Genomic DNA, 12,363 nt, shown 5'->3' with positions numbered 1-12,363 from the left:
CAGTGAGGAATATCTGGACTTTAGGAAGAAGTCAAGGATGTTCATTTTATTTTGAGTGAAATGTGATAAAATTATGCAACTTCAGGACACACACACACACACACACACACACACACACACACACACACACACACAACTCTAATACACACATCACAGAGACAGTATGTGTATGTGAGTTTTGCTTGCATGAATGTGTGTGTATGTTTTCTACTTCTGAAGATGGCCTTTTGTCGGCAAGCTCAAATATGTCTTTTTGTTGTGCCTATCTGAGATTCTTTGTTTGACATTAATTTCCGAAGTTTCTGTGAAGATGCTCCTCAACGGAGTAAGAGCTGCACATTAGAAAGTTTTTAATTTGGTCTTAAATTCAACTGCATTATCCATAAGGTAGGCTCTTCCAGGTTGCTTAACAAATGCATACCTACACATTCGACTCCTTTCTGCACCAATGTTAAATACTTGAGGTTCTGTAATTGTTGTTTTTGATCTTATTTTTGAGAAAAGAGAAGCACTGCCAACTAGAAATTTTTATATTCTGAAACTGTTGTCTCTTAAGTTGAATTTCTCCAACAACTGACTTTATAACCCATTAGAGACTGTAAATCTGTAGAATTAATTAAACTCTTGATTTTTCAAGTACCTAAAACTGCACTCATGCATAGTGCAAATGTAGTTGAAATGAGGAGATTCATTAATTCCAGTGCAACAGTTTGCCAATAACTGTTGTGATCCATTCCTACCTGTAGTTCCATAAAAATTGTGACAAACAATTTCAATCAACTTCCTTCCAAATTCACTGGAAAATTATAGACTAGCAGCTTGTGTAGGACAAACATACTGACTGGGACATACTGTAAAGATTACTGGAGGGGGGGGGGGGGGGGGGGAATTGAAGGAAGATAAGGGCTTGATTTCAAACTGAGACCACTACAGAGAGATTGAAAGAGGAAATTACTCATGTTCTTTTCAGAGAAAATTAACAATTAACATCATGACTTTCGTCTAAGTGATTAATATCAACCAAAGAAAAATCTAAATTAGGATTGTAAATCAAGGAATTGAACTGTCATCATCTTGAAGGCAAGTCCAATCTGGTAACTCACTCATGGGTATAAAGCAAGAAGTCACCTGGAACAGAACTTTTACCACCAGAAATTTGAATGGGTAAGCATACTGATTCCCTTTCTAAGATACTTAGAAAACAGCCTGACAAGATATATCATTTTATAGTGAAAGCAAATACACTGTGACTCACAAATTTTCTGCTCTAAAAGTTTTGCAAAATTACATTCTGTGGAGGAGGCAAGGCATATATTATTGATTTGCTATATGTTTATGGCATCATTACTACCACAATCAATTAAAACTATGCGATCATACAGAAATATACAAGCAGTCATTTTACATGCACATCATCCACAAATGGGATATAAAAGGGAAGTAATGATACCAATAAGCAACTGATAACTCTAACAAATAAATGGCATGTCACTGTTCATGGAGAACAAATATAAATACAGACACGCACTCATTTATTTGCCTTGCCTGAAAGTAATATTTGGCAATCAACAGCAAGTGGTGCTAGTTTTAATGACTATTTCAATAACGCCCAACACAAACACAGAATATACCAAGAGTAGTTTAAATTTGCACAAGATTCCAACAACATGACAAACAAAAGTGATCTCTGGGAGAAAGTGTTACGGATATGGCAGACATACTAGTCTTGTCAAGTCCACAGCACTGCCTTTAATAATAATATTATGGATTATTTTGCGCAACAAAGAAAGGGGGCTGATCAATTCTTAATTGCTCCTTTCCAACTATATGTGATCAATAAAAACAGTAATGATACCCTTAATTCTGCAACGGTATGGTAGTTATCGAATAAGAACTGTTGAAGAAGGTAACATTAAACATAATCAACTCTTTCGAACACCTCATATCGCGAATACTGCACTTGTCTTTTGCAACCCGAGTTAGGCTTGGCGTGGGTTCAATAGACCATATCAATGAAACCCTTACAATTTCATATAAACACTTCAGAACGAATTACACGAAAATCATATACTGTTTTCAAAGTTGAAATCTAAGAAAACAACAGTTACAACACAAAGCAGATACTTTCGGTAATTCTTTGTATGTGACAACTCATTTCACGTCATTTAAAACTTTTTCACAATAACAGACTTCTCTCTTATTCAAAATAATTAATGTTTCAAAATCCTATTTACATACCGAACTCCAACTTATTAGGTCATTCGTCTGAGGGTCTTCAACCATTTTCCATAATTTTGCTAGGAATGCGGGAACGTTTGTCCCGAGTTCTTCAATAGAATGCATCCCGAATTATGTTTGGAACGAAAATATCAGATCTACTGCCTCTCAACACCTTGACACATCAGATCATAACGTTCAATGGCGAATAAACAACTGAACTAAGTGCGAACAACAAACTTGAAACCATAAATGGCACATATAGACTCTCTGAAATTCTATTAAGTGTAATAATTTTCTTCAGCTATTTTGCTTCGCACTTGCTCTTCAAATGTAAATAATAAACAGCACAACACATTCAACGTCAGTATGTCGGCAACTGCTTCTACAGTTCTTCCAACCAATTACATTGTGACTTTCCTAAGTTGTCACGTTGCAGGCAGCGTGTTACCAGGGTCTGTACAGGACGACTAAAATCTTCTGAAACAATTATGTAAACCTATGGTTACTTATACGCCAAATCTCACGCAGTTTCTCCTCTATAAACTAACCAAAGTAAGCACTGAGTTTAAAAATTTCACGAGTGGAAAACAAACGTTTATGACATGCTGGGTACCGTAAAAACAGTTTCTGCTTGTAATGGTGCAATACTTTTGGAGACTTCGCCATACGGAGAACGTGTTAGTACACGTGACTACGACCAAAGACAATTAGTACTATGTTATTGTGGGTCTTTCTCTTTCTACATTTATTTTTGTTTGTCAAATGAAGTGTGTTTTTTGATGATATTCTGCTGAAATAGTGAAATCAAGCGTGGAATTATATTAGTCTTACAAATAAACATTTTAACTAAAATAAGTATATAATATGACGGCACCTCTGAAGCGAAGCTATTATCGATTTTGGAACAGTAAATACTTGTGCATCGAACATGCTGTAAAGTCAGCTGATTAAACTATTAAAGATCAGTACTGTTAATCGTAAAGGCTGAGCAATGGTTGCAGTGGAAAACCTCGGACGCGTACTGGGTGATCTTTTTCAGAGAAAAGGAAAAGGTTCTAATTTGTGATCTTCTTGATGATACTTCCCGTTCTTTATTTACATTAAAATAGTATTTTTGTAGAACATTTATGCTTATTACAATATTTAAATACACCGGAATACTGTCAACAAAAGATATCATTACTACTAAAGTGCTGTAGTGATACACAAAAGTATTTTGATATTTCACTTTGTATAATTGATTGTACGCATGCTTTTTTCCGCATGAGCATGTTCCATTACGTAATGTTAACGAAGTTATTGACTGATGCGAAGCGCGAGTTTGTCAGTGTACATAAACAAGTTAGACTACCAATATTTTTGAATGTTTGAATATTATTGCAAGGAACACAAGATAGATTCTGCAGTCTGTTTTTGTGGAGTCTTATTATTTTTTACGATTCATCATTGCCAGCTTTGTCGTATTTTGATTGCGTATTGTATCGACAGCTTTACAGGATAAATTCAGTGGCATAAAATAGGATTTGTTAGAGCAAAGGGCGACATAAATATAGTTAGTTTATGGTACAATATTATGTGGTCCTATGATATCATGTCATTCAGTTGCCTTTAGCGCGTCGTTGTACTATCTGTGGAACTAACTTCGCATTCTGTAACAGAAATTTAGAGTAGAAACTGGAAATGGAAAAAAAAACTGATCTCTCAAAGGCCTTTGATTGTGTAGATCATGGAATTCTTTTAGATAAGCTAAATCATTATGGTTTGAGGAGGGGCATTGCTCAAATGGTTTAATTCATACTTAACTGGAAGAATGCAGAAAGTTGAAATAAGTGGTTCATGTAATGTTAAAACAACAGCTGATTCCTCAAACTGGGGGGCTATCAAGTACGGGGTCCCACAGGGTTTGCTCTTAGGTCCTTTACTGTTATTGATATACATTAATGACTTACCATCCCACATTGATGAAGATGCAAAGTTAGTTCTTTTTGCTGATGATCCAAGTATAGTAATAACATCCAAGAACTAAGTGATGTAATTGTAAATGATGTTTTTCACAAAATTAAGTGGTTCTCAGCAAACAGACTCTCTTTAAATTTTGATAAAACACAGTATATACAGTTCCGTACAGTAAATGGCACAACTCCAGTAATAAATATAGACTTTGAACAGAAGTCTGTAGCTAAGGTAGAATTTTCAAAATTTTTAGGTGTGTCCATTGATGAGAGGTTAAACTGGAAGCAACACATTGATGGTCTGCTGAAACGTCTGAGTTCAGCTATGTATGCTATTAGGGTTATTGCAAACTTTAGTGATAAGACTCTCCGTAAATTAGGTTACTATGCCTACTTTCATTCACTGCTTTCGTATGGCATCATATTGTGGGGTAATTCATCGTCGAGTAGAAAAGTATTCATTGCTCAAAAACGTGTAATCAGAATAATTGCTGGAGCCCACCCACGGTCATCCTGCAGACATCTATTTAAGGATCTAGGGATCCTCATAGAATATATATTCACTTATGAAATTTGTTGTTAATAATCCAACCCAGTTCAAAAGTAATAACAGTGTGCATAGCTATAACACCAGGAGAAAGGATGATCTTCACTATGCAAGGTTAAATCTGACTTTGGCACAGAAAGGGGTAAATTATGCTGCCACAGAAGTCTTTGGTCACCTACCAAACAGCATCAAAAGCCTGACAGATAGCCAACCAACATTTAAAAATAAATTAAAAGAATTTCTAGATGACAACTACTCCTACTCATTATCTGAATTTTTAGATATAAATTAAGGGGGGGGGGGGACCCTTAAACATTAGTGTCATGCAATATTTTGTGTAATGTAATATCTTGTACAGACATCTCTTATTAAACTGACACGTTCCACATCATTACGAAGTGTCGTATTCATGATCTATGGAATATGTATTAATATAATCTAATCTAATCTACTGTGAATCCATCATCACATGTCAGTTAAAATATTAATAATAGAATAGAGTACCTTGTGTATAGTTAAAAATTCATCTGTCACCGTGAAAATGAAAGAGTGGACATTTGTTTCTGAATGTTAGATTTTTTAAATTTCAAATGATTTTTTTGTACTTCGCAGTATTCTGTCATATGATTGAGTACTTTTAGTTGCTGCTGCACATTTGATAGTGTACCGTCAGTTTCCCAAAATTAGTTGGAACGAAGGCTTGAAATGAAGAGGATTACTATGGTTTCTTCAGTGGACCTACCGTGTTGTAATGCAAATTGAGTTAGAGTCAAATGCCTGCATGATGATGGTCATGTTATTTCACAACATATCTACACTCCTTTACATTATTCATAGCAAATGACCTTCAAACTAACTAACAAAAGACCTTAGAATGTGGTACCTGGTTAATACTTTTACACTGAAAATTATTTACTCGCTGTACATTCCGAATGTAGATCTGCTATAGGATTACCCACATAGAAACTTTTTTAAATGACAAAGATTTCTTCTACCTATTACAAGATTCATAACCATACAATTTGAAACAAAGCCCTTGTTGACAAACATAATTTCAGCAACATTTGTTGTTAGCAGTTTAATGGCAAAGTTCGGTACTTAGTAACACCAGAATTCTAGTACAGTTGCTTCTTGATTTCAATATTTTCTCAATTCTTTTTAAAGTCGTTTAGTACACTTTGTTGCTAGATGGAGGAGAAGACCATGGTAAAAATTACATGTTGGACTCCCCTTGCAAATTTCAATATAGTGCAAACATAAATTTTTGGCTGGTTAATTTGTTACCCCAGTCAGAGTTACTGCCTTTACATTTTTTTGGCTTTGCCAACTAGCAGCCAAACTGTAACCTTTCAACCTAACCACCTAGACCATGGGTTGTGCTACAGATCAGTCTTTTACAGCAACAAAGATTTTTTTTATTTTTATTTTATTATTTATTTATTTATTTATTTTTTTTTGGGGGGGGGGGGGGGGGCTGCCCTGTACGTAACTTTTGCTAAAGACAATTAATACTGCCATGTAAGGGTAAGGCTTAAGTACCCTCTGACAAATGGATGCATGTAACTGACCATTGGGATAACCATCATACAAAGTTTTCACATATTTTTAATGGAAAAAAACTGTGTAAGTGATTCTTATCACTTTATAGTGTGGAACAGTATTTGTGAATTAAGTCTACAACCCTTAAATTACATACTAGCAGGTTCTTAGCTATGACACTGAACAGTTCTTCATTTTAGCTACCTGAGTAACTTATCAACAGTAACAAGAGTGACAAATTAATAATTGTGCAAGTGTAAGGAATCATTCTTGGAACATATCGCATCAGGTTTTTGCATATATTTATCCATAAATGTATTGCTGAATAAATCAGTTGAATTGTTATTGACAGTTTTGTCTTCCTGGGAATAAACCATTTTTTCTTTGTCATATTTTGCAGCGAATATGCTTCGTAAAATTTCCAATATTTTCCCCCTGCACTAATGCAGCAGGTTCTTGAATAAGCAAAAAATTTTAGTTTTGATTCAAGTTCTGGGAATAGTGGTTTATTGAGGAACTTAATGATATTTTGTAGGTAAAGATGAGTAGTTATCTCTATAAATGTGTGTGAGCAATTTGAATGTGTTGCACAAATTCAAAATTTTAAGTTATGCTTTATCGTTCTAGAGGTGGATGTATGCAGACTGATAGTGAAAATTATATTATAAAAGCAGCCTACTATTTTAAATTCTTAGAAGTTAACCTCGCTGTATTTCTCAAACCTTGCTTCATCATGTGGCGTAAACTCTACTGACATGTCTTGTCTTTCTTAAGCTGCTAAGCTGCCTATGGCCACTATTAAATGTTTCCAGGAGTGGGGTCCCAGTCCGATGTGAACTTGTACTATAGTTTACTACAGTTTTCTTAAATCACCTCAGATGATGATTACTTAAAACAGCTGCTTGGCTGATTTCTACATTATTTTTTTTGTTGTGTGATCCAACTCTAATAAGGTCAACTAGATATTGGGCGTAACCTTTGTTTTATCTTGACACACAATTTCAATTTAGAAATGAAGAGCAGTGTCAAAGATTCTATAGCCAAAGAGGCAATGTTCAAGTACAAGTCAGCATTGTTTCACTTTGAGGAGGAGGAATAAAATTGTATGAACGCAGCATGAAATCTTGGGAACCGGGCTTGCTTTTATGCTGTAGATGTCCTTGTGACTGCATAATTCTGGAAATATTATTGGAATATGGCATTACTAAGAAGTGTAGCCAAGAAAAAGAATTATACCGTGAAATGGAGGGAAAACTCTGAAAAGAAAAAAAAAAGATGCGTTTGAAATATGTTGATTAAAAGTAATTCATGTGGTTTGCACTGCCAAAAATGATTTGTGATGTTTCTCAAGATGGTGCGGTAAATGTATATGAAACACAAAGATGATTAAAGTTTATTGTCTGAAAGTTTTTATTTCAAAATACAGAGAAAAGTTGAGAATCACTGGATTATTAGCAGTGATAATATTTTTAAGAAACTAAGCATTGCTCATGAAATAGTTGTGAATCCTATAGATTAGACTGTATTGTAATAACATAGTTCCACTTTGGTGGATCATAATTCCTTCTATGAAAAATATGTAACAGAACAAATTTCCATCTTTTTGTGACTGCTTGTTGCAGCTGACAATAACCAAAACATCAGTGACTGTGAGTTGGGGCAGATGGCCTCTTTAGTATGGTCCCTTCAAGTCGCACAAACCAACCAACTGTGAGTTGCTTTTGAATCAAACAGTTTCAAAATGGTGCCCTATTGGCATTCTATGAGATTTTACTCCTACAGATGAAAATTTTAGACTAATATCCCATAATAGTAGAGAAGCACAACACTCTTGGCTTCAACAGATATGATGTAAGCTACAGGAACATGAAAGTTATAAATACCACTGAACTGGAAAAAGACTGAGAAGTGGAAGGATTCAAAGAAGTGAAAATTGTATTGAAAGAAGTCCACTGTGACAAAAAAAACTATTGCTCCTCTTTTAACAAACAGTTCTCTGATGGCCTCAGAACTGTGTTTACCTGCCTTATGTATCCTATTTTATGTGTTGCAATAAAATGTGGGAGATATTGTTGTACAATGGCAACCTGGGAAAAATGTGCAGAAATCTTACCTTCTGTGTTCATTCCCAAAAATGTATATAGACTCAGGGTTGCAACAGGTTCTGGAAATCAGGCTTTATCAGGGAATTTCAAACAAGTCAGGGCAATATCAAGGAAGAAAAGGAAAAAAAAAAAAAACTGGAAAATCTCGTTTTTGTCTCAGTAGATGAAATTGTTTGTTTATTGAAGTGTCGTGCATTGTTGCTGGCTGGTTGCAGCTGAGTACCTGCACCGCTTCCCTACTCCCTCATTACTACTGCTTCTCCCCTTCCTACCACTTCCCTCTGCTTGCAGTCAGTGCTGCCACAACTTCATGTCACTAGTCTAGCAGCTGCCGACAAGAGGCAGGGAAGCATGAAATGTCTATTGTTCGTCTATTGTTTGGACACGATTCTCAGAGATTGTAGACGCAGTGGCCAGAGACAGTGGTCAGTGTGCATGAGTTGTGTCTGAATGATTGCGTGAATGTGTGTGTGCTCACATTTTCTGGCAAAAGCTATGGCTGAAAATTTAATTCTGAGAGTGTGATTGTCTTTTCTATGTGCCTGTCTGCGACTCAGCAATCATCTTTACGGTGAGTTGCTTCCTATCCTCATTATTATTGATTCTCAGTGTACTTGAACATTATATTTGTTGCATGGATTGCTCACTGTTATCTCATTTCATCAACATGCTGTCAGTGGCTCATGAATATCTGGCCACACAAGTGGATTTCTGCACCCAGCCAAAACCGAAGGCCATTTTACGGGTGTCTGTAATGGATTGGGCCTGCCAATCTGAAGCCATTCGGTCCCCACTAATGTGCAGGCCCTGCCCATAGGATCTAGTCTCACCAATCAGCCCGTATGCCGGGTCTGTTGGTGTGTGGCGTAATGCAGCGGATTTTCATGGTTTATCCGTGGACCCAGGACTGCAGTGCTTCTCAGCAGGCGAGAGACCAGGGGCGATGGATTTCAGGAATTGTGACTGTCTCATAACAAGTATGTTGTACGGTGTGGCGTTTTATAGACATTTTATTTGCCCTAGTACATTCTGGCACTTCAAAAGTACTTTATATCCTAGAAAGTATGGATGATAAGAAGAAGAAAATTGTGTCAGTCGCTGATGGTTTGTATGCTACGTACTCGTGCATTTCTCGAAAGAAAAATCACACATCACCTGTAAAATCATAGATATAGCACAGTGAGTAATTACTAACAATAATGGACATAGTAGAGCCAACATTTTATTGGTTGTCACCCACAGTGTTGGTGTACACATTTCTTCCTTGCCTTATACACTTATTTCAAGAGGCCTACTTTCTTCTGAGGTTATTTCTGAAATCGGTAAAGGTAGGCTATTTTAAATGTCTTGTGACTCCAAGCAAAGGCGTATTTTTGTCACAGAATGTGTTTCATTTTATTGAAATAAAATAACATCTCTGGTCGTAATGGAACACATGTACTATTTGGCTTGCTTTCTCCATCTAAATACAGTTCATTACAAAAGATGTTGATTTTAGTACTTAAGTTTTTTGCTCACATCAGGAAATGCCATCTGCTTGCAAGTTCATTTTCTTACATCTTAACTTACCGTTCAGATCTCAAAATTTGTCAGGGAAAAATGCTAAAACTTGTATGGAAATCAGGGAAATGTCAGGGAATTTCACTTGGGGAAACTTGTGGCAACCCAGAACTACTAAAATACTCACTTTACTAGAAACAGGAACTGTTCAGTATACATAAGCGAGACCCTGTAGCTCTTGAAGAATTAACCGTGTCAGCTCCTCCCATCTCGGAGACTTCAGAGCTTATGATGGGTCGTGGGGCTCTGCGTACATCTGCTGCAGGGGTCAGTTGGCTGAGGTTTGCTTCTACACAACTGTACTTTGTTCCAAACACAGAAACAGCAACACACTTACAAGAGCTAGCCATAAAGTTTTAGTTACTATCTTGAAAAACATCTAGCTGTGACCATGAAACATGTTGTTATTGTTGTGGTCTTCAGTCCTGAGACTGGTTTGATGCAGCTCTCCGTGCTACTCTATCGTGTCCAAGCTTCTTCATCTCCCAGTACCTACATCCTTCTGTATCTGTTTAGTGTATTCATTTCTTGGTCTCCCTCTACGATTTTTACCCTCCACGCTGCCCTCCAATACTAAATTGGTGATCCCTTGGTGCCTCAGAACATGTCCTACCAACCGATCACTTCTTCTAGTCAGGTTGTGCCACAAACTCCTCTTCTCCCCAATCCAATTCAATACCTCCTCATTAGTTATATAATCTACCCATCTAATCTTCAGCATTCTTCTGTAGCACCACATTTCGAAAGCTTCTATTCTCTTCTTGTCCAAACTAGTTATCGTCCATGCTTCACTTCCATACATGGCTACATTCCATACAAATACTTTCAGAGACGACTTCCTGACACTTAAATCTATACTCAATGTTAACAAATTTCTCTTCTTCAGAAACGCTTTCCTTGCCATTGCCAGTCTACATTTTATATCCTCTCTAATTCGACCATCTCAGTTATTTTGCTCCCCAAATAGCAAAACTCCTTTACTACTTTAAGTGTCTCATTTCCTAATCTAATTCCCTCAGCATCACCAGACTTAATTCAACTACATTCCATTATCCTCGTTTTGCTTTTGTTGATGTTCATCTTATATCCTCCTTTCAAGACACTTTCCATTCTGTTCAACTGCTCTTCCAAGTCCTTTGCTGTCTCTGACAGAATTACAATGTCATCGGCAAACCTCAAGGTTTTTATTTCTTCTCCATGGACTTTAATGCCTACTCTAAATTTTTCTTTTGTTTCCTTCACTGCTTGCTCAATATACAGATTGAATAACATCGGGGAGAGGCTACATCCCTATCTCACTCCCTTCCCAACCACTGCTTCCCTTTCATACCCCTCAACTCTTATAACTGCCATCTGCTTTCTGTACAAATTGTAAATAGCCTTTCGCTCGCTGTATTTTACCCCTGCCACCTTCAGAATTTGAAAGAGAGTATTCCAGTCAATGTTGTCAAAAGCTTTCTCTAAGTCTACAAATGCTAGAAATGTAGGTTTGCCGTTCCTTAATCTACCTTCTGAGATAAGTCCTAGTGTCAGTATTGCCTCGCATGTTCCAGTATTTCTATGGAATGCAAACTGATCTTCCCCAAGGTCGGCTTCTACCAGTTTTTCCATTTGTCTGTAAAGAATTCGCGTTAGTATTTTGCATCCGTGACTTATTAAGCTGATTGTTCAGTAATTTTCACATCTGTCAGCACATGATTTCTTTGGGATTGGAATTATTATATTCTTCCTGAAGTCTGAGGGTATTTCGCCTGTCTCGTACATCTTGCTCACCAGATGGTAGAGTTTTGTCAGGACTGGCTTTCCAAAGGCCGTCAGTAGCTCAGGAGAGCTTCTGTAAAGTTTGGAAAGTAGGAGACGAGATACTGGCAGAAGTAAAGCTGTGAGGACCGGGCGTGAGTCATGCTTTGGTAGCTCAGATGGTAGAGCACTTGCTCGCGAAAGGCAAAGGTCCCGAGATCGAGTCTCGATCGGGCACACAGTTTTAATCTGCCAGGAAGTTTCATATCAGCGCACACTCCGCTGCAGAGTGAAAATCTCATTCTTTCCATTTCCCTTTTTAAATTTTCTAACATACTTGCTCGATTATGGGATCTGACATTCCACACTCCGATCCGTAGAACGCCAGTTTTCTTTCTCCTGATAACGACATCCTCCTGAGTAGTCCCCGCCTGGAGATCCAAATGGGGGACTATTTTACCTCCAGAATATTTTACCCAAGAGGATGCCATTATCATTTAACCATACAGTAAAGCTGCATACCCTCGGGAAAAATTATGGCTGTAGTTGCCCCTTGCTTTCAGCCATTCGCAGTACCAGCACAGCAAGGCCGTTTTGGTTAATGTTAAAAGGCCAGATCAGTCAGTCATCCAGACTGTTGCCCCTGCAACTACTGAAAAGGCTGCTGCCCCTCTTCAGGAACCACACGTTTGTCTGGCCT

General features: G+C 37.2%; 2 protein-coding genes across 7 annotated transcripts in view; one reads left to right on the top strand and one right to left on the bottom strand.

The window, feature by feature from the left end:
* LOC124787874 (heat shock factor protein) overlaps positions 1-2,833 on the bottom strand; it is a 191,550-nt gene extending 188,717 nt beyond the window's left edge. For 2 of the 5 annotated variants that reach the window (XM_047254844.1, XM_047254847.1), the window contains exon 1: positions 2,239-2,833. In XM_047254844.1, coding sequence (XP_047110800.1) covers positions 2,239-2,343 — 105 coding nt within the window. In that variant the 5' untranslated portion in view covers positions 2,344-2,833. The remainder of the gene's footprint in view (positions 1-2,238) is intronic. The other 3 variants (XM_047254846.1, XM_047254842.1, XM_047254843.1) reach the window with 3 other exon arrangements.
* A 250-nt stretch (positions 2,834-3,083) lies between these two features.
* LOC124787777 (protein pigeon) overlaps positions 3,084-12,363 on the top strand; it is a 485,699-nt gene continuing 476,419 nt past the window's right edge. Inside the window, exon 1 of one of the 2 annotated variants that reach the window (XM_047254670.1) lies at positions 3,084-3,272. In XM_047254670.1, coding sequence (XP_047110626.1) covers positions 3,212-3,272 — 61 coding nt within the window. In that variant the 5' untranslated portion in view covers positions 3,084-3,211. The remainder of the gene's footprint in view (positions 3,273-12,363) is intronic. The other variant, XM_047254671.1, reaches the window with a different exon arrangement.

Source organism: Schistocerca piceifrons, chromosome 3, assembly GCF_021461385.2.
Source record: "Schistocerca piceifrons isolate TAMUIC-IGC-003096 chromosome 3, iqSchPice1.1, whole genome shotgun sequence".
NCBI classification, from domain to species: domain Eukaryota; kingdom Metazoa; phylum Arthropoda; class Insecta; order Orthoptera; family Acrididae; genus Schistocerca; species Schistocerca piceifrons.
Note: the sequence above shows the minus strand (reverse complement) of the source record. Positions and strands in the feature narration are given on the sequence as shown.